The following is a 25,641-nucleotide window of genomic DNA, read 5'->3' as shown; positions in this document are numbered from 1 at the left end:
GGGGGGGGGTGTATAATTTGTATTGAGAAATGAATACATACATTTCAGTCAAAGATCTTTAATTAAAATGAAAAAAATCCTAGTTTGTGAACCTATGGCAATGAATACTATTCTGATTAAACTCTAGATAGGACATGGCCATTGTAATACATTGGAGCGACTGGTCATTCTGTCGGCCATCTTGAGCCTGGCCCTTCTAATCAAATGGAAACATCACGTATTTCCTTGAACCGTTTTTATATTTAATCTATTTTGAGTTATTTCATGACTCTTTGATCATTGTGACCGACCTTGCCTGCATGTCACATTTGTACATGGATTTTCCTCTGTCAAACACTTCATTCAGTCCTATTCGTACCAAATGGAACTTTTGTTTACTTTAAAAACAGTGTTTCTGTACTTATTAACACGGCGTGACCAATATTTATCGAACATGTGACAGTGATACAGTGAATGCTAACACTGAATCCTGGGAGTGAATGGAGAAAACAAAGCTAATACGGCTAAACAACAACAATTAGACATTTCAATGAAATGAAATGATCCTGACGGAGAAACTTAGACTTAGAAGAAATAAACCAATAAGTGTGTCTCACATTCTGCCATCGAATCAATGAAAATGTTGCATTACTGGCTATATGGGGTAAGTCACAAGATGGCCGCCACGTTTACCATATCAACGAGCGCCATGTCCAATCTAGAGTTTGATTAAATAACTTTGCATTTCAGCGTCCAGGTGTACAAGTTTGTTCTAATTTATGGACATGATCAAAGCTCTGATACTTGCCATATATTACATATTGCATATTTTGTTTTTTGGGAATGTCTGATCTGTGACTTCATGCCTTTTGAAGATTTCTTCTTATTTGATCTTCCCCGATAGCTTAAGTATTAGCTCCTAACTCTCTATCTGAAATCCCTAACTTAACCTGTTATTGATTTCAGATCCTGCACGGAACTCTTGCTGCACACGAAAAAAAAAACAGCACCGGCCCTATTAAGGAGCCCTGTGGAACCCCGCTTTAAAAACTCCTCAGAGCAGTGTTTGGTGTGACGACAGAGCGGAGCGGGAGGCGTAGGGGTCAGGGGGTGTGTACTGCTCTACCTGTCACCTTGGCCTGAAGGACACTAGGCTGTTTCCTTTGTCCCACTCCCTCAGATCGCTTTCAACGCGAGCTCATTTCAAACCACAGCACTATGGCCAAACCAGGCTGAACCGATATGTGCGGAAGTCATGTGGAAGTTTATAATAAATAGTAATCAAAGGGGGAAGGTCAAGAAGACGTGAACCCAGCAGCAAGTTGTGTAGCATTGTGCAGATTCATAAGCGATTCAATGAGTGTTTTACATGTATTCAATATGCAAATGAGTGTTTTATATGTATTTAAAAAACAATGTGTCCAGTTCAGAGAGTGTGCGTGTGTCAATATGAGTTGATCTATTAGGCTCAAATATTAACCTCGCATGAATGATTGCGGGACGGGGCAGTAAACTTTGTCCTTTATGAGAGGAAAGCACAAAGGGATTAATTTGTAACCAGTCTTTTCGCAACACTTTACTATGTCTCAGAACGGGGACAGGACAGTAGAGAGAGAGAGAGAGGGTACGGTGGCCTGGAAGGGACAAGTCAGAGCAACAAAGGGGAAGCGCATTGCGTAATATTAAAGGTGATTCGAATGTGTGTTTTTGACAGCAAAGCCCAGCATAATACAGTGTGTTTGAGGGAAGGTCGATCCTGCAGCTGTGGAGGGAGAAGCACAGACTCTTTATCTCTGGGGAAGAGCAGAGGACATTTCAGACGCCTGGACCTGGAGGCATGACTCATTATATTTAAAATGCTTGAATAAAGTTGACACTGACAATTAAATGCCATGGAGTGGACTGAGGAAAGCGAGGCTGCCATTCTGTGCACCCATACTAAAGATACTAAAGACAAACTGACTTGGCCAGCTTTGTCCGCACCCGCATTATACATCTATGGCTTTGTATTTTTCCCAGTCAGATTAGATATCACTGCTCTCTCCGCAGCCCCTATCGATTATGTTGACTGCAAAGCTGGATTCCACATATGCAGTGGTGTGATTCGTTGTCCGTATGGGGGCTACTGTACCTGGAACAAAGTGTCGCCCAAAACATTTTGAAATCAATGTCATCACCACTCAGGAAATCATCTTGCACTATTACATTGATAGAAGTGAGGCCCGAAAGTAAAACCAACACTTGCTGCTTGCACTTTCTTCCCCATAGCTCTACACATTAACTTATGTCTCTGAGAAGGCCTATTTAAAATTTCCATAATGATCCTTTATTAATAATTGAACCTGGGGGGGAGAGAGGGGGCGGCCTTGGCCTTGGAGTCACACAACGCTGTCATATCCAACGGGGCGGAGTTTTGCTACGTCACATGATCGCGCTCTGGTCGAAAATATCCAGTTCGTGCCCTTTGCTCTCAGCGGTCCCAGAATAGATTTGAATTTAAAATGCAATTATGTGGTGGCATATTAGAAAAAAGAAGGGAAAAAAAGGGTGTCGATTGCATCAAGTGGTAGCAGAACATTTTCCACGCGCGGGGGGTCTGGTTGGAATGAGCGCTGCATGCTACAGTAGGCGTTGTTTATGGTGAATACATTGAGGAGTGTAAATTTTGTCAACATTGTTGTACAGCATGTTGTTTGTATGTGAAACATAAACACAACGTAGTGACATAGGTGGTGACAGGCTGCTGCAGATACACGTCATAAAGTTACAGATCACACTACAAGAAATGCTCACAGTCATTTTCAAATGTAGCCTGCAGGAAGAATCTACTTAAAGCCACACAGCTTAACATTTCACCCAGTAAGAAAACAAAATACAATCATTCATTTCTTTATGTGTATTAAGATGTTTTTATTGGTGAAAAAAAAGAGAGATAATAATAACCTCAAAACCCTTGTCTTTACAATGAGCTGGATCACCTCCTCCTGGTGACTTTGCCGGCAGCGGGACATCACCAGCTCGTCTCCATGAAGATGTTGTTGCTCTGCTTTGACTAGCTTAAAGGTGCACTTTGCAACTTTTATGTAAAAACAAAAGGTCCTATTAGTGCATATTTGACCTTTCAGTGACCCAGTGGCTGTATGGGTGGTTAGCTTAGCGCCTTTGCTTTGGCTCCTATGATGCTTCAAGATCTATTTTATTTCAGGTTTTTACATTTCTGTTAGGTTTTCAAAATGGAATGTATATGTAACTACAGCCATGATTCAATCAGCAGTGAGTAAGGCGCTATGCTAACTGCCCAAGCATCCGCTGGGTCACTGAAAGGTCAAATACATACTTGTTTAGTGCAGCTTTAACATGAGGTTTAAATACATTAGGTCCTCTCTTATTTAGATACCATGCCATACCAACTTTATTTATAAAGCACTTTAAGAACTGTACAGTTGGCCAAAGTGCGGCACACAGAAACAGATACAAATATATACAGTAAAAAATATGAGGAAAAAAGTACAACAAAAACAACAGCAGCAACATCAATTTGCGTTAAACGCCAGAGAAAAAAGGTGTGTTTTTAGGAGAGATTTAAAAACAGGGACTGGGCCTGTCTAATCTCTAATGGCAGCTGGTTCCACAGCCGCGGGCCGGCACCACGGAAGGCCCGATCTCCCCGAAGTTTGCGCTTGGTTTTTGGGACAACCACTTGCAGCTGATCCGCTGACCTGAGAGCACGAGAGGGGCCGTAGATACTGCAGTATAGGGGTGACGGCGGTAGAACGGGTCGTCTCATGATCGGAAGGTTGGTGCAGTCTGTCGTTGAGTCCTTGGGCAAGACACTTCACTGACCTGCCCCCACTGTCTGCGTACATTGGTGTGAATGGGTGAGTGGTTTCTTTCTGTAAAGCGCTTCAAGTGCCTAATGTAGGTGGAAAAGCACTATATATGTTGAGACCATCTACCACCACTTGATTTGTAAAATTCTGAAAATCTAAAGAAGAAAATCATTACATATTATTTGGGATCTTTGTATTAATAAGGGGGCCTTGCACTTTGGGAGCAGTATAGGCTATCCAGCTGATCATCATAATAAACTTAGAATTACTGTATACAATATTGGGCTAACTTTTCATCACATCCACTTTTTCATGTTCTAAATATCATCTATATAACAAAATATAATAGTAGCACGTCATATATAGTGCAACCCAAATCTTAATGCACTACAAGCCTTTAATCAAATAACCAAACTGTTCCCAAATTGTAAAATGGCCACTAGTGTTTGACTACAAAGCGCATGGCCCGCATTAAATCCCAAAGTTTGCAGAGGACAGAAGTCACATTGTGTGGGATTAGCAGTGAAGAAATGGAGGAAGTCTGTAGTAAAATGTCTGTTGCGGCATTCAGCTGCGGAGTTAATGAGTTATTAACCCCAGGGACCTTGACGGACACTTGGGAAGAGTCCTTGAACGCACCTCGGCCTCTTGTCTGCCGTATGGACACAGCCATAAGAACAGTCATAATCCTATCTCACAGTCTCTCAATCTATCTACAAAACGAGTCATTTTTCTTTTTGAAGTTGTTTGCGAGTGCTACTTAACGCCTATATGCTAGCGGTGTACAGCCGTCAGTGAGCAAGATGACCCTGAAATGTAGCCACCTTTCTTCAGCGGGGGTAAGGTGATAGCAGGAAGTGACTTAGAGCTTGACGTTGTCTCCAGGAATCCTCTTTCCCACCCCTTCCCCTTCAAACAACCATGACATCAGTCGGCCTAAATGAAGCCACAGAAACGTTCTAGAATGTAAGGTATTTGTTTGTGCCTTTCTGTAGTTATTTTATTTCATGTGTGAAGCAATAAGACCGTTTAGGAAAAGGAATCTTGACCTGGCGAAATGGCTCCTTATGGCCGTAAATGTAAATAAAAGGTGTAAAGTGTTCTTAAATGTATTAGTGTTGTCAAGGTGTCATGTTGCTTGGATTACCTGAAAACAGAATAGGTGAAGTAGTAAGGAAATCCATAAAACAACGAAAGAGCATGAATAGTACTGGTCCCAAAACTAACCCCTAGGGAACCCCACTTAATAATATGGTGGTTAGACAAAAAATTAAGCTTGTCTGACCCTTAAACCGGTGACCTTTTTGCACAGTATGCCACTTAAAGAAATGCTACTTGCACACACGTTGAAAGAGTGTGGAAAACGACACTCCCTCATACTCCCAAATATATCTCCTAATTCCATAAACTCGACAGAATTCCTGCTAAAGCTGCTTCTTCAGCCGGCACAATGGCTGACGTCACACTTCGTCCCTTTGCTGCTGGCGGGTTTACGTTCTTCCCACAGGCTCCGCCGCTGTGGTGTAAATACTGGTTAGAGAAGTGCCGTTCACCTTGACGCCTCGTCCCTCCCCCAGCGCCATTACTGCCTGTTTAATGTGTACACAGCCCGGCAAAGGTCTGTGTCTATAGGCGTGGCGCCATCCGGGCTTTCACTTCACGTTAGACATATGCCTTTTTAACATAAACAGGATAGTACTTCATTGAAACTATTTGAAAGCAATGTTTTGGCAAATTTGACTAAGCTTTCTGTCAACCCAGACTTGTCGATTGTATTTTGTCAACAAAATGTGAGCAGAATTTAGTCTGGTTGTTCCATGTGGTAAATGCAGGCCTATGACTTTTTGTGCAAAGCTCTGGGGTTTTACTCACTGTCTAGATCAGCATTTATTTTTGAAATGTATGTACAGTAAAAGGTATATATCGGATCGATCTTAAAATGACTTCATCGTAATGTCAGCCTTTTTGTCTTATCTAATGCTTATTCAACAATAACTTGTGAAGAAAATACAGTATTTTATCTCAGTGGGTCCCGAGGCCATGCCTGAATGTGAGAACCCCTTGTCTAGATGGTTATAGGAGCATGTTTTGTATCACTGGGAAAAGTATGATCCAAAATGTGGCGCAGGAGTCGTAGGTTAAATTCTCAGGCTCACTGCGATCCAACTTCCTCTCAGTGGCAGATTGATGTACAGTGTGTAATCCAGTACAATTGAACTACTTTTACCTTCACTGTTGCAAAGGTGAGAAAAGTTTTTAAGCCGTTAATACGAAGCAAATATCAGAGTCAGAACAGGCCCATTGCCTTTGTCCGTGGTACATTCACAAACAAGGAAACTGCATTTGTGTGACATGAAACATAATCTAGTGGGCAAGGCAAGTTCATTTGTAAAGCACCGTTCATACACAAGGCAATTCAAAGTCCTTCACAGCTGCATAGAAGAAAATCTGATCCAATCAATCCATCAAACATCAACATAACATTAAAAAGTGCTGATAAAACACTTTCAATATCAAATGTATGGGTGAATACGAAGAGTTTTCAGCCTGGATATGAACATTATCTTCATGATGGATGTTGTTTTGCATCCAAAAACTAGTAAAATTTAAAAAAAAAAAAAAAAAGTTAAATATGCATAATATACATGTCCAGCAGACAACAGCGTGATTGGTCATATACATTAACACTTCAAATCCCAATACATTGCGACAAAACTGAATTAATAACAAAAGTGTGGGATATTGGAAATTACTATGCAATTTCCAGTATTTCATTTACATATATAGATATGGACATTTGTTTGTGCCTTTCTGTAGTTATTTTATTTCATGTGTGAAGCAATAAGACCGTTTAGATAAAGGAATCTTGACAGGCACGACTGGCTAAACAGCTTCTTAAGGCCGTAAATGTAAATAGTTGTAAGGAAATCCATAAAACAACTAAGAAAGAGCATGAATAGTACTGGTCCCAAAACTAACCCCTGGGGAACTCCACTTAATAATATGGTAGTTTGACAAATAAGCTTGTCTGACCCTTAAACCAGTGACCTTTCTGTGCTGTATGCCACTTCATAATGAAGAAATGTTACTTGCACACACATGACACTCCCTCATGCCCCCAAATATATCTCCTAAATCCATAAACTCAACAGAATTCCCGGTAAAGCTGCTTTTTCAGTCCGCACAAAAGCAAAAGCCACCTCTTTCTGATTCCAAGCTAGAAATGTGAACTGTGATAAATCAGCTGCCCTCTGTCTCTCTCACACAACAATCACACGGTTTCATGATGGGGGTAGGAAAAAAGAAAGCGCGTCCGCAGCCCCGAGTCGTGACGGCGCTCTGCAGTACGAACGCCCCTGAACGCACCGCAGAGGGCAGACGTTCACCTCACTCTGATAGCGTGGCAAATGCAAGCGTTACACAGAGTCTGAGCGAAAAAAGAGTTCCCGGGGCCACTTCAGAGACTCTTGGAAAGTGGAATTATGGACGACTTATTGTTCAAGGTATAATGACTGTTTTGTGCCACCGGGATCCAGCTAAATTATAAGGTAGACGTGTATGCGCGTTTGCAGTGACTTGGCAAAAACATCCAATTATGGTTTACGCATCCTAAAATGTTTATGCTCATACAGCCATGATGACCAAAGGTAACCAGTGGCCTCTGAACGGTTATAGGCGCAATCTGAAGTCAGAAAAACACGTAACATGAGCGCTTTGGTGAAAATCTACAGATATGGTTTCAGATATGCATGTGTCGGTGAAATTGGATGCACTGTCCATAGAGGATGTCCATCGGTCACTGATAGGGACTGCAGTATTATGTAATCACCAATACAGCGGGCGCACGTGCAAGCTTTCAACAGAGATTTTTGACATTCACTTTGCTATTTACAACCTAAACAGAAATCTCAGTGTCCTGGACCGAATGCCAACACAAACAATAAGTACACGGCACTCGTTTGTGTTGCTGTACTAACAACTCAGGACGCCCCACTGTGAAATGGAACTAGCATTTATGATCATTTCAGACACACAATATTTAAAAGCTGGTTCAGTGATGTTTGTTTAGATTCTATATTTTTGATATTTGGGTTAATGGGACTAAAAAAAGCTGTTTTCGATCAAGAATACATCAAATTCAATGTAATCAATCTAAACTATGGTCCTGAATCATCTTGCGACCCCCACCCCAGTGTCCCGCCACCCACTTTGGGAATCAGAGCTCTAATGTGTTTTCAGTTGCTGTTGCTCAAGACCCAAAAGCAAACAATCAGGACAATCCGCAACCAAATGAGAATAAAAACGTGCCGCTTGGCCTGTTCATCAAAATACAGTGTCTCACCGATTTGATGAGTCAGACAGTCAAAACAATTCATCATCAGTGACAGCAACTCACTGTGAGGTCCTGACCCATCACAGTGTCCCCACATCTATGCCACTCTTTAGTTGGTACATGGTATATGGTGGTATGTTTGTTGGAATATCTCAAAAGTATTTCATAGACATTGTATATGTGGAACCCTCCTGGACCCGCCACCTTCACGTAGGGTCTCCCAGGGTAAACAGGTCCTAGGTGACGGGTCAGACAAAGAGCGGTTCAGAAGCCCCTTATGAGAGACCAACAGGCCCAGTTAGAACCTTCTATAGACCCACCACCTGCAGGAGGAGCCATGGGGCTGGTGCAGCTCCAACAGCTTCCCCCATGACCCGGAAACGGACAAGTGGAAGAAGATGGATGGATGGATGGATGGATGGATGGATGGATGGATGGATGGATGGATGGATGGATGGATGGATGGATGGATGGATGGATGGGTGTGTGGATGGATGGACGGATGGATGGATGGGTGTGTGGATGGATGGATGGATGGATGTTTATTTGGTCAGGACAGTGCATGTTAATGATCAAGAATACATGCATGTCCTGGCCTATTGTACATGTTTGTAGTGGTAGTAGGGGAAACCAAAGTACCTTTTGTGCCAGTGCAGGCCTCCATAGTTTTAAAAAGAGGGATGGCCTGTCCACGTGTTTCAGTAAATCAGGGCGATCGATTGCATTGTGGTTGTTGTTTCTTATAAACCGGGGTGCACACAGCACATACACTTTATCTGAAATATGTCGTTTCAAGCACATCATCAGCGTTACAATTTATAGTTCCACTCTGCCACTAAATCTAAAAATTAATTTCATGGATCACTGCTCCAAATAATATCATCTTTGCATTTCAAACAGAGCCACAGTTTTAGGAAGAAACTTTCTTCCTTTTTCATGTTTTTCACTTTTTGTGTTGCCAGAATCCAGCGTAGTTCATTTAAAGGTGCATTATGGAATTGTTTTATGTGGCCCAGCGGCTGTATGTGTGGTTAGGATGATGCCATCACTGTTGCCTCTATGCAGGATCAATTGATTTTAGAGTTTCTGGTAGGTTTTTGCTGCTGACGGACCTGCTCACCATAAAACCTACAGAACATTAATGGTTCTGGAGCGACCCTTATTGAAAGTAAAGACGCCGTGCTAGCTCTACATCCACTGGGTCACGAAAAGGTCAATTACGCAAATATCAAGTGTTTTCTTTATTGCATAAAAAGTTCCACAATGGACCTTTAAAGTGCAGGACAGGTTGTAATGCTTTTGCAAATATGGCTTTTATATGGCATTCAGATGGATAATATCTGTTTTAAGTAATAATTATCGTTTTAGTATAACGTGAAACAGCAATTCTCATTAAGAAAGGTTGGGCAGAAAAGTTATTTTTATTTGAAGTTTTAGGCTTACAGAAAAGGTAAAGTTTGCTATGAAGCTTTACCCCATTGACTTAACATGGTCGGCACGGCAACAGCTTAAAATTGTTTGCCTCTGTCTATGTCACTTCCTGTCAGTGTCTAATAAGGAAATGAAATAGGAGTGGGACAATATAACTGATTTTCTGATATATCGCGATATTTTGCGGGACGATGTACAATATCGATACTTTTTTCCGATATTAATACTCCTGATGACGTCATGCATATTAATGAGTGTCGTCATGCATATTAATGAGGTAGCAGTGCTCCACTGTTTTCAGTCAATAGAGGCCAATAGTAATCAAGAATTCAGAAAGTAACCAACAATTCTGAGCACTTGGACCAAACACTCACACAAATATATTATTTTATGATTATAAATACAAATAATTTAGGATTGATTTTTTTTTATGTAAATGAAGTGATCCCTCTGAGAGATCTATGGACTCATTTTCGGTGTGTAAGTCAGGGATCATTTATTCACACAGAAAGAGAAAAGAAATGTAAATGATGAATAGTATGTTAAAATAAAGATTAAAAGTAGATATATTTTTTGAATCGTGATGTATAATAGGTTATTTTCGTGCGATATATCGATTATCACAGTATCGGCGTATTGTGAGATTATCGTTATCGTATGTATCGTGTATCGAATCGTGCCCAGAGCTTCCCACCCCTAGTAAAATCTTAAATATAACTGTTTACCAAAGGAGTTTAAGATAGAGATTTATCCCCAACGGAGTTAATTCAAGGCAAAAAAAACAATCACTGCGCATTATTTGAGAGACAGGATGTAGTGAAGGAAATCTGAGCACCGAAATGACTGAAAATGGTGAACACGGAAAACTTTTATCTTTCTAATCAGCACCAGGCCCGAAACACAAAACCCCCAGTCATGCGTTTCTTGATCCATCATTTACATCTAAAGTCTAGACTATTTTCTACAGACGGAACCTTCCATTTTTGTGCCTAATGACTCTCGCCTCACATAAATCACCTTCCCCATCCCATCCATCCCCTCACCGAGCGCCCCTGTGCCAGTCCCATTCGCTCCCCGCATGGTCTGCCCGTCTCCCTTTACGCACGCCGCTGCCGCCTCCCCATTGGCCCGCTCGGACTCGCCCTCCCCCCGTAGGTGCCCAGTTCGAAGTTCGGGGCGGAGTCGGGTGGTTTATATTAGGTAGACTTCAATTACGCCGAGCCGCTTGTCCTCCGCGTATCCGCAGCCATCAAAAAACCAACCAAGGGGGAAACCTCCTTTTTTTCCTTTTTTCTCCCCCCGTGCGTTTTATTTTTTAGCTTTTTGGGATAAAAAAAATCAAAAAAGAACAATTGTCACCTCCACGTATCAATCATGCCCAAAGACAAGGACGACGGCGGGTGGAAGAAGTTTCTGTGGAATTCGGACACGGGAGAGTTCCTGGGGCGCACGGGAGGCAGCTGGTGTAAGTAGCCGGGGCTCCGCATGTGCGTGTCGTGCTTCACACCTGTGACTTTGCTGCATTTGGGGGTTTGGGGAGTGGGGTGGGGGGGTGAGGGGAGCTCCTACACCGGTGTAGCGACGAGAAAGGCGCCCACTGATGTGATAACGTCCCGGAGATTTCGGTGTCGGCGACTGTCTGAGGTTAGACGTTTGGTTTGTGGAGGGATAAGTTGATTTTAGACTTTAGACCAGACAATGCAAATGTTCCATCTCGTTTTCCTGCAACTTTTGTTCATCTTTTCCTGGGATTGCATCGACACTTTCTTCCCTTAACACCATGACAACCAATGCATTTAGCCGAATAATGCGCTCGTTCTTTCCTGCAGGACTCTGTTCCTAACTTACGTTAACATGTGCGCACATCTCAGTCAATTGTCTTTGGCTTTTACGCATTCCTCCATTCGTAAACTTTGACATCTGCGTTTCCCTGCGCTACACCTGCCCCCCCTTTCTGCACGAGCATCACTCCGCGAAACTTTATCCTCCGCCCTGCAACTTTCCTGCGCGAATGAAACGAAATGCCTTGAGCATCGACGCGCCAGGGGGGGGTGTATGTAATAACGTTGCTGGAAACGGGGAGGCAGTAGGGTTAAAACTGCATCATAGCTCAAGGTGACTCAAGGTTAAAAGGAAATAAAGGGAAGCAAAGCAGCCTGGAACCGGAGAGAGCGAAGTAAAAGAATCGATCCGTGTCGGTTTCTCGTGATCAGGTGTCGGTGTAATCTAGGCGGAATACCACTGATTAACTCGCTCCGACCTTTCTCCCGTCGTTTGTGAGTTCGCAAATGCCTTAGTGCGCATGCCCCCCCTCGTCCTCCTCCTTCTCCTCTTCCCTTCAATGTCACCCGCTTCAGACTTTGGCACCTGCGTAAAAAAAAAGAAGGGGCGAAAAAAGTGTTTAAGGTTCATGCCGGCGTCTGCGCCAATAGTGTGTGATTGTCCTTCTCGGGTCATGAGAAAGTGCTGATGCATCGGGTTATTCTGACATGCGCAGTGGTGTGGCTCAGGCCGTGATGTCATATTTTAAAGTTTGGATCACTTTTTTTATCGGATGCTTCGTTCCGGTTGACGCCGTGACCCCTCTGACATTGTGCGTAAAGTGTGCGTAAAAGCCGGGGTGCGCGTCGGGTCAAACGCGGCTATAACGAACGATTGCCCGGTTCCATTCTCACACTTTGCCTTGTTTTATCTGAAGTGAAAAGAAAGACTTGATTTATAAAAGTGCTTCTAGTTTGGAAGTGGCTTCTTTCCCCTTCGGATTCCATGGATTTGAGCAAAATGGTTAATTAAGACAACTTGGCACTGCTGTTTTTGTGTGGTTCCTTCGAGAAATAAAAGTGAATGTGCAAACAGAAGATGCTTAAAACATTTCCAAAGTACTTTACAGTAGTGTGTGTGTGTGTGTGTGTGTGTGTGTGTGTGTGTGTGTGTGTGTGTGTAATGGAACGGCCTTATAAGGATGGGACTTCCTCTTGCTGCAGGGCCAGAATGCTATTGACCTTGGCACAGAGGACAAATGAAAGTTTTTCAAATGCTAGAATGAAGTTGCGGCGTAGAACGTTACTACGACACAACTGTTTAACTTTATGCTCCCCTGTAAAGTAACTTAAGTGTCTAGTTACTTCCCACCTCCTGTCAGTAATCGAGTTCTCGCCCCCGAAGCCCGTAGGATCCGACGGAGCGGCGCGCGAGGGTTTTCGGCATCTATTATTAATCGCCGTGTGCCTTACCTGTAACCGTACCCAATGCGCGCCTTTCCTCTTGGCGACGGCTTTTACTCGCAAGTACATTCTCCGGAGCCGTTTTAAGACAATGGCCGCCACTGTTCGACCCCAGTGTGAATGCTGCCCTTTGTAGTTCCTTCTGTCACATGGCGTTCATTCATTCACTCGAAGCCTGTTCCACTGCATTGTGTCGTTATGTCCTTGAAGATTGGGACAAGCACTTGATAGTAGGACAACTGGGGCATTATACAGCTGTGTCCGAGTCTGCGTGGTTATCGGTGGTGCGTCGAGGAGAGTGGGGTTCTGGAAACGGGCGAAAAGCATTCATTATGTCCGTCATTCATGGGTTTCAAGACCTTAACATAGACAGAATTCCATGTGATTGAAAGGCATGCATTGTACGATTTTTGCAAAACAGGAAATGCATTGGAATTTTGAACATCCATAGGTTACAAGTGATGCCATGGCTTTTGTTTTCTATCTTTTGAATGGTCAAAGTCCTTGAAAATGACGCCCACAGCAGGAAACAGAAGGGCATGCTTGTTTCAGGGACATGGCGCTTCGGTGACCTATCAATTAGTTAGACATTCAGACCAAGGCGTTGTTCTCTTCTCAGATGTTCCTATCAGTGCAAGGGTAAATGAAAGTTCAAAAAACTCAAATGTAGCGACTATAGCTCAATAAACCTGCTTTTGTTGCTAACTGACAGCAGGTTAACGCACAAGCTAACTCTGCCATCTCGGCACATTGTCATGGTGAAACTTGACGGTGCTATTGTTCAGACTTTAGTCGGCGTAGGAGCCTCGTATCTCCTCTGACGGAGGAGCAAGAAACGAACCGACAAACTGAACTCAACTTTTACTGCCCTCATAAACAAATAAAATGCAATTATAGCCCACAGTAGTGATGGCCTTTGTACATCGCATCTGCCCTCGATGGCCTATGAATAACTAATGTCCTGTATTCCTGTTACAGTAACCTTATATCTCACTGTAAACTGTCAGCTGCACCTATGGCCACGGTTAAAGGAAAAGCCAATTATGCTTGAAAATTAGCTTTGTAATTCATCCAGATGGAGCGTCAGTTCATAGTGTGGGTTGTTCACTGTTAAATGTGAAGATTGTACGTATTTCAGTTTGTAGAGGACTGAAATAAAGGGAAGGCAAGTTTCAGATTTGTGATTGACATCCATTAGAGGCAGGGTTGCCGTGCTAGCTGATAAGTTTTCGATATTTTACAATTCCTGAAACAACACGACAAATATAGTGTGAATTGTGATCTATAAAAGGCTCTACGTCCTGGTCCTTTGTCTAGTTTTCGCTTATAACATAAAACATGAGTGTGGCTAGTGGCATTGACGGGCACTGACTACAGCTAGCTAACGTTAGCTTTGTTGCTTCGTATTTCCATGTCAGTTATTTACCCCAACAGAAATATGTAAAAATAATAAAGCTCGGACGTTTGTTTACTTTGAGTATGTGATTAAGACAATGCAGGAATGTGAATCTGCTAGCCTTCCAAGCTAACCATGCTCTTGTTTTGACCTTCCAAGGATGTCCAGTAAAAACAGATAATGACTCCCATTTTACTTAGCCCTATGTCAAATGCACAACAACCATGGATGAAATATTTAAAGGGGGAAATCTACCTTGTCCTCTCATCAAAAGCCTTGGACACACTCGCGCATCTTTGAGTAATCTTTGAATCTTCTCCAGCGGCTGTTATTAGCATTAGCGTTAGCTCCTGCTGAGGTCCCACCCATCCAGGAAACTCGCCTCTCCACCCTTCATCACAGCTTTTCCCTCCCTTTAGGCGGGAGTGGGAGAGGCTTATGTTAGCTCACTTGGGGGATCAGGAAATGAAACTGCTGGATATCTATTTTCAGCTGTTTCATGTTGTAAATAGATTTGTCCAGGGGCGATAACATTTGAGAAACTGAAGTATGAATCACGAAGAACATGTTTGTAGAGGTCCAAATTACTGGCTTAGCTGGTTTCATACCTAATCAGACCCCATGGACACAGGGTATTCTGTTATTTTGCTGGGAACACTACACTAACTGAATGACCGCCGTCTCTGGAGATTGGCTAATTACGGTGTTTTCTCGCCCACAGTTAAAATCACGTTATTCTACGTCATCTTCTATGGCTGTCTGGCTGGGATCTTCATCGGGACCATCCAAGCCCTGCTGCTGACGCTGAGCAGCTACAAACCCACCTGGCAGGACCGCGTGGCCCCACCTGGTGAGAGCGGCACACTCTGTTCCCGGGCTAAAAATAAGGACCAGATCTAGGTTGTGTAGTAGCTAAAATCAGTCTTCTGCAGGTGTAAGCAAGTGAAATGTAATGTTTGGGTTTTTTTTTTCCTTTCCTTCCGGCATTTGGGTTGTAGTGCCTCTTGCAATCCTGCTTTTAGAGAATCTAAAATCTCCATAATATCTAAAACGTATTGCACTTATAAACTGAAAGAGTTTGTTGATGTGGATTGTGCGACTTAGCAACACAACTGCAAAGTAAATAATAGTGGATCCAAAATTGCAATGTTTATTCCCACTTATCAAGGCTGTGACACTAGATTCTTGGCCAAAGCAGTCGTGTTTATTAACCACTAGAGAAAGCTGCCCACAGTGAAATCCATAAATCGATAGCACTTGGAAGTGGCTTCATTTGGACTGTGTTTGAGCACGGGAGTGTCCCAGAGCAGCGACGGCGGGGCTGACAACGCTGTCCCATGTGTACACAACGACACCTGGTCTCCACGGCGACCAAGGCCATGAGGGGGTTGGGAGGACGCGGTTTGCAGTTTGGTCAGGGTGGATCATCGCAATGGGGAACGGCTGGTGCTCCACATAAGCTCGTACACCGTCGCTCGTGTAACTATTCCCTTTTTCTTGCCGCGTCACATGGTCTCTGTGTGGAGGTTATTTTAGTCCCTGCAACAAATAAGATTCATGTGAGATGCAAGACACCGGCACCAATCCAATTAGATGCGAGTGGTCTGTCAAGTGAAAGTGTGGACAGGACACTGACCATTAATATCCCACAATTATTTTATGGTTGAACATGGGAATAACTGATGATGAAACTACTGAAATCCTCAATGCACATTCACTAAACCAGGTCTAATAAGAAGAATCTGAATCAAAAATCCAAACTATGTCTAAACTGGATGTAAAACCATGAGTCAACCAGAAAGAAACATCAAAATTAAATGCATTACTAAAGCTCTGAACTATGAACTACTCACTGGGTTGCAAGTTCTTATTTCTACCGAAAGACCCGATAAAGTTACATGGCTGTTCTAACCAGGATTTCACCTTTTATAAGTTTAGTTTATTTGGGAGGGACAAATAGCCTAATTTCCATTATGTCAATGTCTGAAAAGAAATATGCATATTTTGTCCAGTGCTTCCCAAAGTGAAGTGGGGGTCGCAGGATGATTTTGAGACTATATTTTTTACATTTCTGACATTGAACTTGATGTATTTTATATCAAATATCAAAAATACAGTATCCAAACTATAATATAAACCAGATTTTAAATGTTTTACCCCATAAATGATCATAAACACTGATGATACTCATTTATAGAAGGGGTTCAGAGTTGTTGGTTTAGACCACTGTGCCCCCACCAGAACATATTAATCACAGCTGCCTTCCCAACCTAAGCAGAATTGTTTGGTAAAAAAAAAAAATGAAGTGGGGCGAGGGGGCCCATTAATACATTGTCTAAACTACAAATAACTGCATAAGTCAATAATTGAGCGGTTACCCCGCCCCTGCAGGTGCCTTTATGAGATTATAGGCTGCTAACTTTGTCGCAGTACCTGAACTTATATTTGATGACATTATTTTTGTATTAAGTTTGCCTATTGAATGAACGAGGAGACTTCATGCACTGAGCAACGCCTGTGTGTGAAGACTCCCCTTTCTTTTTTACTCGTCTTCGTCATCGTTCACATTGAATACAAGGCCGTTTTTTGTCTGCCTTAATAAAGCGACGGTGCAAATACTGCACAATGCCCCATTCAATCACAATGCGGTGCCGCTCCAAGCACTCGACACGCAACGCACAATGAAAAGTGGATTTCAAGATGAGTCCAGTAGTCTGAAAAAGTTGCGATCATGACCTGTAGTCCCTGTAGATTAATTGTCCAGTCTTCTATGTTGTGATACTGATGTGGTTTTTGTTCCCCGCAGGCCTCTCACACACGCCGAAATCGGACAAAGCTGAAATGGCCTTCAACATGAACGACCTGGAGACCTACCTGCCCTACACCAAAGCCCTGAAAGACTTCCTCGCCAAGTATGACGACGACAAACAGTCCGACCCCACAAAGTTCGAGGACTGTGGGAGTAAGTCAAACGGAGAATCGTGGAAAGTACAAAACGATCATTCTCCGCTGCAGTTTGAACACCTTTTCTTTCCCCTTTCTTGCGTTTCAGTGGATCCGGCCGACTACAAGCACAGAGGGGACCTGGAGAGCGACGTGGGCAGCCGCAGGGCCTGCAGGTTCTCCCGCTCCTTGCTGGGACCCTGCTCCGGCATCGAAGACCGCGAGTTCGGCTTCCGGGACGGCAAACCCTGCGTCATTGTCAAGCTCAACCGCATCGTCAACTTCAGGCCCAGGGTAAGAGACGGAGGTCATTAAAAGGACATTGTTACATGTATTATGAGGAAACTAGATTGATTTTCTTTCTTTGTGTTGAAGAACAAACAAAGAAAAATTCCCATAGTTACTCAAGAAACTTTAAAGTAGATAGTTGCTGTTTTATTTCCTGTCAAAGTCGTTAACCTCTGTTATGTACTGCAGTGGTTACGACTCCCTCTAGTGTTCATCTTGGGGACTGTTCTCAAAACAATGGTCTGACTACACCAAATGCATCCACTGTAAATAAAACCTATCCAGAATATGCCAATTTTTTTGTAATATTGCGTCTGATATTGTAGTGGCACTTGTCTTGAGTGAACGATATCCTCTATACCTGGAGTAGAAAAGTGCTTTACAAAAGGAGCAGACATGTGCGCAGGTAAGCCGATCTGTCGAGTTGGTCCTGGCTCATGTGCTGGGAGGGGAGTCCGCTCCTCCTGTTACCTCTGACGGACACGCTCTCACCTGGACTCAAGACGGAAGAGCGGAGACAGGGCGGTGGAAAGTACAGGCTGTCACTGAAACGTTTCCCAGCCGAGTTAAGAGTAGCCAAACACGTCTACTCAAGAAGAGTCGCAACCATTTTTATGAAGTAAAGTGGTCGTCCAAATACCTCTGTGTCTGTCATATATGAAGACTCGGCTCTAGTAATTGTGACCACCTCCTTCCCAGCTCTTATCAAGCACATGAATGGTTTTGTCATTTCAGCCTCCTGCGTCTAATGGGAGCATCCCAGAAGAGGCCCAGGCCAAAGTACAGCCGAACGTCATCCCCATCTACTGCACCAATAAGGTATGCACTCTGGTTTACACACTCCAGCATAATGCATAGTATAAAGTATATAACCCATATAATGTTGGCCTCTCCGTTTTTTATTTGCGATTTTGTAGTCTTCTTTAATAGTTTTTTTTAATCGTTTTTCTTTATCGTTTTTAAAAAAAGTTTTTCTTTGAATTTTCCTTTTAATTTCCACTTCATGGTTTAAAAACTGCAGAAGGAAACCAAAAAAAAGGGGGAGGAACAGCCTTACCCTGTTCCGAAGGTAAAAATGTGTGTGGTTTTGAAGTGGTTTTGTGCGTTTGTATAATGTACAGCACAAGAGACGACTCACCAGACAAATGCCCCAGAGGCAAAGCTTTCTGCATAAAACAACTTAGCAACTTTTTTTTTGAGTGCTGTGGAGTGCAATATGGGCATGGACTTCTGGTTGATTTCTATAAAATTCAAATTACCAGTTTAAAAAGGCACAACAAAAGCTTATCCGCTGGCCACATAAAGACAATGTCAAACTTAAAGGGAAAAATGTTTTTAAAGCCTGCATTTGCATAAAACTGGGGAAATCAAAAATGAATGAATGAATGGTCACTTCCTGTCAGTGTCCAATGAGGAAGTAGAACCTTAAACATCACAAAGATGGTTATAAAAAGAAAACTGAGTACAATTTTAGCCAAATCTAGTAGCCTATAGTTAATATAATTGTGTTAATTATGGTCTAATGTGTGATATACACTTTAACGCTTTGCTCTTCATGCTTTACCTCTAACATTCAATATTCAATATTCATAAATCTTTTAGTTCCACAACCAGAAATCCCTGTCCACTGTTTTTTCTAGTACTATCTGAAACCAGGGCTTGACATTAGCATTAGCATTAGCCTACTAGCCTACTAATGCTGGGAGGTTATCATTTTGGCTAGTATCATATACTGCTAGCCTTTGGGACCTGTTTTTACGCTGCTTGAAATTAGCATTCATATACTAGCCATATGATAGGTTTCATTTTAGCTAGTAGCATGTAGCCTAGCCACTAGCCTTACTGACTGGCTAATCACTTGCACTCAGAAAACGATCTATACTAGTGCGTTTAAGGCTGTGTTAGCAAAACAAAAGTGTAAATCTCAGATGGAAGACCTCCTGACTTTGTAATATTTTGTAGCCATATTGAGACAACAATTGTTTGGTGATGTGATTGTGCAACTCTTTTGTCACCGTCTCACATTACTGATGTTTTTCATCGCGCCACCAACAGAAAGAAGAGGACGCGGGCAAAGTGGGCGAGGTCAAGTACCACGGCATCGGCGGGGGCTTCCCTCTGCAGTACTACCCGTACTACGGCAAGCTCCTGCACCCCCAGTACCTGCAGCCCCTCGTGGCGATTCAGTTCACCAACCTGACAATGAACACAGAGGTGCGCATCGAGTGCAAGGTGTTCGGGGAGAACATCGACTACAGCGAGAAGGACCGCTACCAGGGTCGCTTCGACATTAAGCTCCAGATAAACAACCTATGACCCTCCTACCCCAACTAAATCCAGCTACCTATGAGCCCCCCATACCTTAGAGAAAACCCTATCTACAGTACTATCTGAAACCAGGGCTTGACATTAGCATTAGCCTACTAGCCTGCTAATGCTGGGAGGTTGTCATTTTGGCTAGTATTGTATACCTTCGTGACCTGTTTTTATGCTGCTTGAAATTAGCAATCATATACTAGCCATGATAGGTTTAATTTTGGCTAGTAGCATGTAGCCTAGCCACTAGCCTTACTGACTGGCTAATAAGAGTTTAGCGGTAATTCAAATGTATGCTGTTCTCTACCAAATTTAGATGAATAAAATGTATCATGGCTTCAATAATGAGATAACAAGCCACATAAAGACACATTTAACAGAACATTACTGCTAATAATTAATTGACTAATTGATCCAAGCCACAATGGCTAGTTGGCGCGCTAATGTCAAGCCCTGTTTTGAAAAAGAAAGAATGGAGAAAATAAAAATAAAAAAAAAACATAAAAGGGAGGTAGGCTGTAGCGGCTAAGTCAATCACTGAGAAATCTTTAGCTTTTAAAACTTTAGCGTATTTCTGAGGCTTCCTAATGAATTTTAGATAAATAGACGCTTAAGCGGCGCTGCGCTCACGAGGTTCTCCGTGTTTCCGAACGATTAAATAAACGGTCAGTAATTATTTATTTAATTATTTATTACCTCACGTCCGAAAAGTCCTCAGCTACACCGCCCTAAATGATTGATTTTTTTTTGCTAATTAAAGACGCCAGAAATTCCGAGGACCACTTGAATGCAGCAAATCGCGCTCTCCACCTCCATCCTTTTTGAGAAAGAAACGAAAAAAAATATGTAGATACAATTTTCCTGTGGTTGTCTTATGCACAATTGGTGAAACTATACAAAGGCTTGCCTGTTTTTCTTTTTATAGAGAAATTAGCAGTGAAAAAAAAGCCAGCACAAGAATTTAAAAAAACAAAAATAGTCTTAGATTTTAGAGAGAGGATTCCTGAAGCCATGGATAAGCGTGACTTGTGTTTTTAAATCTTTTTTTCCTCAATTCCCTCATCTCATTGTATCGACTTCTGAAGTTTTTGTCGCTGCGTACATTGCTGAAGTGCGGAGTGGCCCTAACGCACACAAACTGTTCTCAAACTTGAACATGCTACACTCCAGGGAACAACTCCTCTTCCTTTTATTATTCCTTCCTTTTTAATCTTTTTTTTGTGCTATTTTAAATGATCATTCCGCCTTGCGTACACCCGGTTAGCCACCTCCTCTCCGGTGCTAGCTAGCGACTCTATGTACACAGTGGGGTCAGGAAGTTTTCAGAGCTCTTTTGTCATTTTTTTTTTTAACGTAGCAGTCCGATTTTAGAATAATCTTTTTTTATTGGCGGAAAATGACAAACCATTTCAAGAAGTACATGGGAATAATGAAAGTGCTTGAGAAATACTTCCTAACACCCACTGTGGCTGGATCTTAACTCTGAATGTTTTCGCCATTAAACATTAAGAATTTCAAGGTTTTTTATTTTATTTATGCAGCTGTACATGTCGTTTTTTTTTTTTGTTCTTCGTGATGTATAAACGCAGACCAAAGTGCTAACGATGGCGACGGCGTTTCATTATATTACATTGATGTCTTAATTTTCCCAGGCCACGTTGAATGTACCGCGACAGTGGTAGATGTATCTGCACACCATTAAATATATGCAACGAGCTCTCTATGACCAATGAGAATTATGAAGGCAATATCTTCCCGGGGATTCCAATGTCTATGTAAAGTTAGAGCTTCCACGTGGGTTCGACCAATTCTAAAATAAAAACTATATGAAATATTCGTCTGGCGTCTGCTTTATTTGGGTGTGTGAAACATGAAGGAGAGACAAAGATGAATACAAGTTTGAGATTATTATACTTTAAGTGTTTGGTGATCTTTTATTTCTTTATTGTGGTACCACTGGTCTATGGTGGCGCCCTCTTTCTCCAGGAAGTGTCATTTTGAGAACATACCTGTGGTCTGATCAGGTTCAGTCACCTGAAGCTGTGGAGACGGACTGACTGAATAAAACATGAGCAGGAGGCAGCAGCTGAGTCTATCACTGTAATGAACACGCCAAGCAGGAAAACATGGCCATTACTTTGGCACATTGTTCATTGTTCTTTACAAATAACCTGAGAAAAAAAACGGTATTTCCAGTTGTGGATTAGGTCAACTAGTTGGTTTGTTCTTTTTTTAAAGGCACACTGCGTAACATTTTTGGACTATACTGTTTCCATCAACACAGAACATGCTTTGTAATGAGCAGCTCGACACAGAAAATCCAGTGTGTAATCAAAGCATGGGTTTGGATGAGGACCTAACCTGTTTAAGACTTCTCTCCCTACGGCTCTGAAACTGCAGACGAACGTTACCATCTTCACCAGAGAGCTTAAACAGTGGCTCAGATCGGCCCAAAGGTGTTCACATGTGTAAAATGTGCCATATCTAGTTTAATAATCTGTTTTATTGTAACTGTGTTTAATAATGTGTTTTATCTTTGAAACCTAAAAGCCCCCTATGGACAGGTGTTGAAAATTAGCACATGTGCTATAACACTTTAAACAATGCATCTGGTTCGTCCAATGTAATTGCTATGTCCATATTAAATAAATAAATAAATGCAAATAAATGAAATGAAATGACCAGGACAAACAGAAGAGCCCACATCACACCTGTGTTGAAGTCCTGGCACTGGCTCCCTATTGAACATCGGGTTCAGTTTAAAATCTTAGTGCTGACCTTTCGAGCTCTACACGGTCAGGCTCCCACTTATATTGCTGACCTACTTAAACCCTACAATACGTCTCGGAACCTGAGGTCCTCTAGGCAGAACCTGTTGATGGTTCCACGAGCACATTTTAAAACCCGGGGAGACCACTCTTTCAAAGCCGTAGCGCCCCGACTTTGGAATAAACTTCCTCTTGACTTGCGCTCATTGGAGTCAGCAGCCACCTTTAAAAAGCACCTAAAAACCCATCTGTTTGAGAAAGCATTTGAGTCCGGCTGATGCAATACTGACACCACTTGTATAATGAATACTGAATTCTGAACTTTGAATTATTGCAATGAATATGCTGTTTTATAATATGTTTTAACACTGTAAAGCGCTTTGTGACTCTGTGTCTGTGAAAGGTGCTATACAAATAAAGTTTACTTACTTACTTACTTAAATCTCAAATTCTTCCCCTCAAATGTATAGGTTCTACATACTGGGTGTAATATCAGTTGATGTTTTCAATGCTGACCAAAGATATATTTTACGTGTATTACTACTAATTGCCAAAAAAAAAAACATTACCTGTAATTGGAAGACTGTGAAATCACCAACTGTAACTGAATGGAAACAGAGACTAAAACAGATTTATGTGATGGAAAAGATGACTGCATCATTACAATTGAAAACGGACCTTTTTAATCAGAGATGCCACATGGTTAAAGAATATTTAAATCTATAAATGAATAATAAAGAAATAAAAATAAAGGTTGGTTGCGTTTTTTTTTTTTTTTTTGTTATATTATTGCTATATATTGTACCATGTTTGTGGAAAATACTTTATCATTGTTTTTCTCTTACTTTTACAATTATTATTATTTATCACTCGTCTCAGATAATGTTCTGTTTGTTTTGTAAAAATGTAAATAAGTTAAAAAAAAAATCAAAAAAATCTCATTCTGCTGACTTTAGTCACATCTCCATGGAGACGAGCTGCAGACGCACCCTCTCCCGGTAAAGTTACAGTCGCTCCCAGCACAAGCACGTGTTTGTACATTTATGAGGTCTTTTTCAATGACGAAAATATCTGTCATAAAATAAATGCTTGTATTTCAATGTTATTCATTGATTAAAATCTTACGTGGTGCGGCTTTAAGCAACATTCTGAGAGTCTCCAGTTTAAAGGAGCTGAGAATTACAAGGTGGCAACTATGGTTGACAATGCTGATGATTTTGGACTCGGTTTGTGGTTGAAATCTCTTATTCCATCAGTCAGTACAAATGACAAAGACGACAAAAAATACAATTATTTTCTCATTAAGGCGTCCAAAAGGAGTACCAAAACAGTGACATGATACTAGTCATATGAAAGGACTTTGAGACAAAAGATGACAGGATTGGAGACCTAATCCCACAAATATGATCAAAGCCTTTGTTAGTTTTTCTCTCCCAAAGAACCTGACATTATGACATCTCATTCTTGAACGTGAACGCAACCTATGAGACCATAATTACTTTTTATAGCACATCAGTCCCATGTCCACCAGGGGGCCTCATTGTCCCGTCTGACTGTCAATCAACTCTCTCAAGCGAGATACATCTAAAAGGAAAGATGCCCTGACGTTTTACTCACTCATGAAAATAAACGTGCATGTGAGCAGTGTGACCAGTCTTTAAAAGCTCTCGGATGGATCATCAAAACGTCCACACAAGGAGAATGGAGATCTCATTTGATGTGACCAGTGTGGGAAATAGTGTTACAAGGCAAGTCTAATCAGCGAAAGGCCATATACGGATGACCTTTGTGGGATGTCTTACGAAAACACACTTGTGACGAGTGTGGGCGCTCTTTTGTTCACTTCAGGAGCTGGCAAATACAAACTGTCATGTGGAGAAAAAAAACTCATGTGACCAGGAGAAGGAAATTTGCCCATGCAGAAGAAAGGTGCTTTAACCTCACCTGTACTACGTCATAAAGACAAAAGTGAAACGGAAACACCGCCAGAGAAGAGGAGGTAAAGTTTACGACAATGCAGCAGCTGTGGTTTGAATTGCATTTCCCGAGCCCAGGCATTCGGATCAGAGGAATTAGGCAATAGCTTCAATTAGGGCTGTGCAATTAATCGAAATTCGATTACGATTTCGATTACAACAATAAACGATGACAAAATTAGCATAATCGCAAAAAATCGATTATAATTTTTTTTTTCAAAAATGTTTTTTTTCACGTTTTTTTTCCTAATTTTTAATTTTTGGATTTTTGTCATTTTTTTTGCTGGATTTTTGTCATTTTTTTTGCTGGATTTTTGTCTTTTTTTTTATGTTTTTATGTCATTTTTTGGATGTTTTTTGGTCATTTTTTTGATGGATTTTTGTCACTTTTTTGCTGGATTTTTGTCATTTTTTTATGTTTTTTTTGTCATTTTTTTATGTTTTTTTTGTCATTTTTTGGATGTTTTTTTGTCATTTTTTTGATTGATTTTTGTCATTTTTTAAATGTTTTTTTGTCATTTTTTGGATGTTTTTTTGTCATTTTTTTGATGGATTTTTGTCACTTTTTTGATGGATTTTTTTAAAGGCAACAAATAATCGTTTGAATAATCGTAATTTCAATTATGACAAAAATGATTATCATTTTTTCAATAATCGAGCAGCCCTAGCTTCAATACATTTATGAAACCAAGGATGCAAAAGGCCACCGTTTTCCATACTGAGATATGTTCTTACCTGAGCTTAGAGGACTTTATGCGTACCTGTCTGGTCTTTACGCATGCGCTCATTCACGCTAAAAGAGGAGCACTTCGACGTCCGTGCAGTAAAATGAAGCTATTACTGCGCGGACGCCGAAGTGCTACTAAGATGTTCTTACGCCTTACAATATAGTGCCCTTTTTTTACCCGCTTAGAAAATCCACACGTTTAATTTTGTGTAACTATACGTGGAACTACTCACGTAACCGTATTTAACTTCACCCCTGTTTGGCCCCATAGAGGAGAGGAAATGCTAACAACATCTTTGGTCTTTTTGTGTGACTGGGCGCATGCGTGAAGACGAAACAGGTACGTATGAACTCGTCTAAGCTCAGGTAAGAACATATCTCAGTGTGGAAAAAACGGTGGCCTGTTTCTTTTTATCCCCCGTAGGGAAAT

General features: G+C 41.6%; 1 protein-coding gene across 1 annotated transcript; it reads left to right on the top strand.

Moving 5' to 3' along the window:
• The first annotated feature begins 10,920 nt into the window (after positions 1-10,920).
• On the top strand, positions 10,921-19,807 carry atp1b1b (ATPase Na+/K+ transporting subunit beta 1b). Its single transcript, XM_079581771.1, has 6 exons — positions 10,921-11,038; positions 14,915-15,043; positions 17,000-17,155; positions 17,246-17,430; positions 18,160-18,243; positions 19,480-19,807. Exons 1-6 carry the CDS (start codon positions 10,948-10,950, stop codon positions 19,738-19,740), a joined length of 906 nt encoding a protein of 301 aa, XP_079437897.1. The 5' UTR covers positions 10,921-10,947; the 3' UTR covers positions 19,741-19,807.
• The last annotated feature ends 5,834 nt before the right edge of the window (positions 19,808-25,641 follow it).

The sequence above is a fragment of the Gobius niger genome (genome assembly GCF_951799975.1).
Source record: "Gobius niger genome assembly, chromosome: 23".
Taxonomy (NCBI): Eukaryota; Metazoa; Chordata; class Actinopteri; order Gobiiformes; family Gobiidae; genus Gobius; species Gobius niger.
This window is presented reverse-complemented; position numbering and strand designations above follow the sequence as displayed.

Excerpts from the sequence above, each read along its gene's own strand:
- atp1b1b (XM_079581771.1), top strand. The coding sequence starts at position 10,948 with ATGCCCAAAGACAAGGACGACGGCGGGTGGAAGAAGTTTCTGTGGAAT. Across the intron at positions 17,156-17,245 it reads AAAGTTCGAGGACTGTGGGA|TGGATCCGGCCGACTACAAG; the intron begins GTAAGTCAAACG and ends CTTGCGTTTCAG. Across the intron at positions 17,431-18,159 it reads TCGTCAACTTCAGGCCCAGG|CCTCCTGCGTCTAATGGGAG; the intron begins GTAAGAGACGGA and ends TTGTCATTTCAG.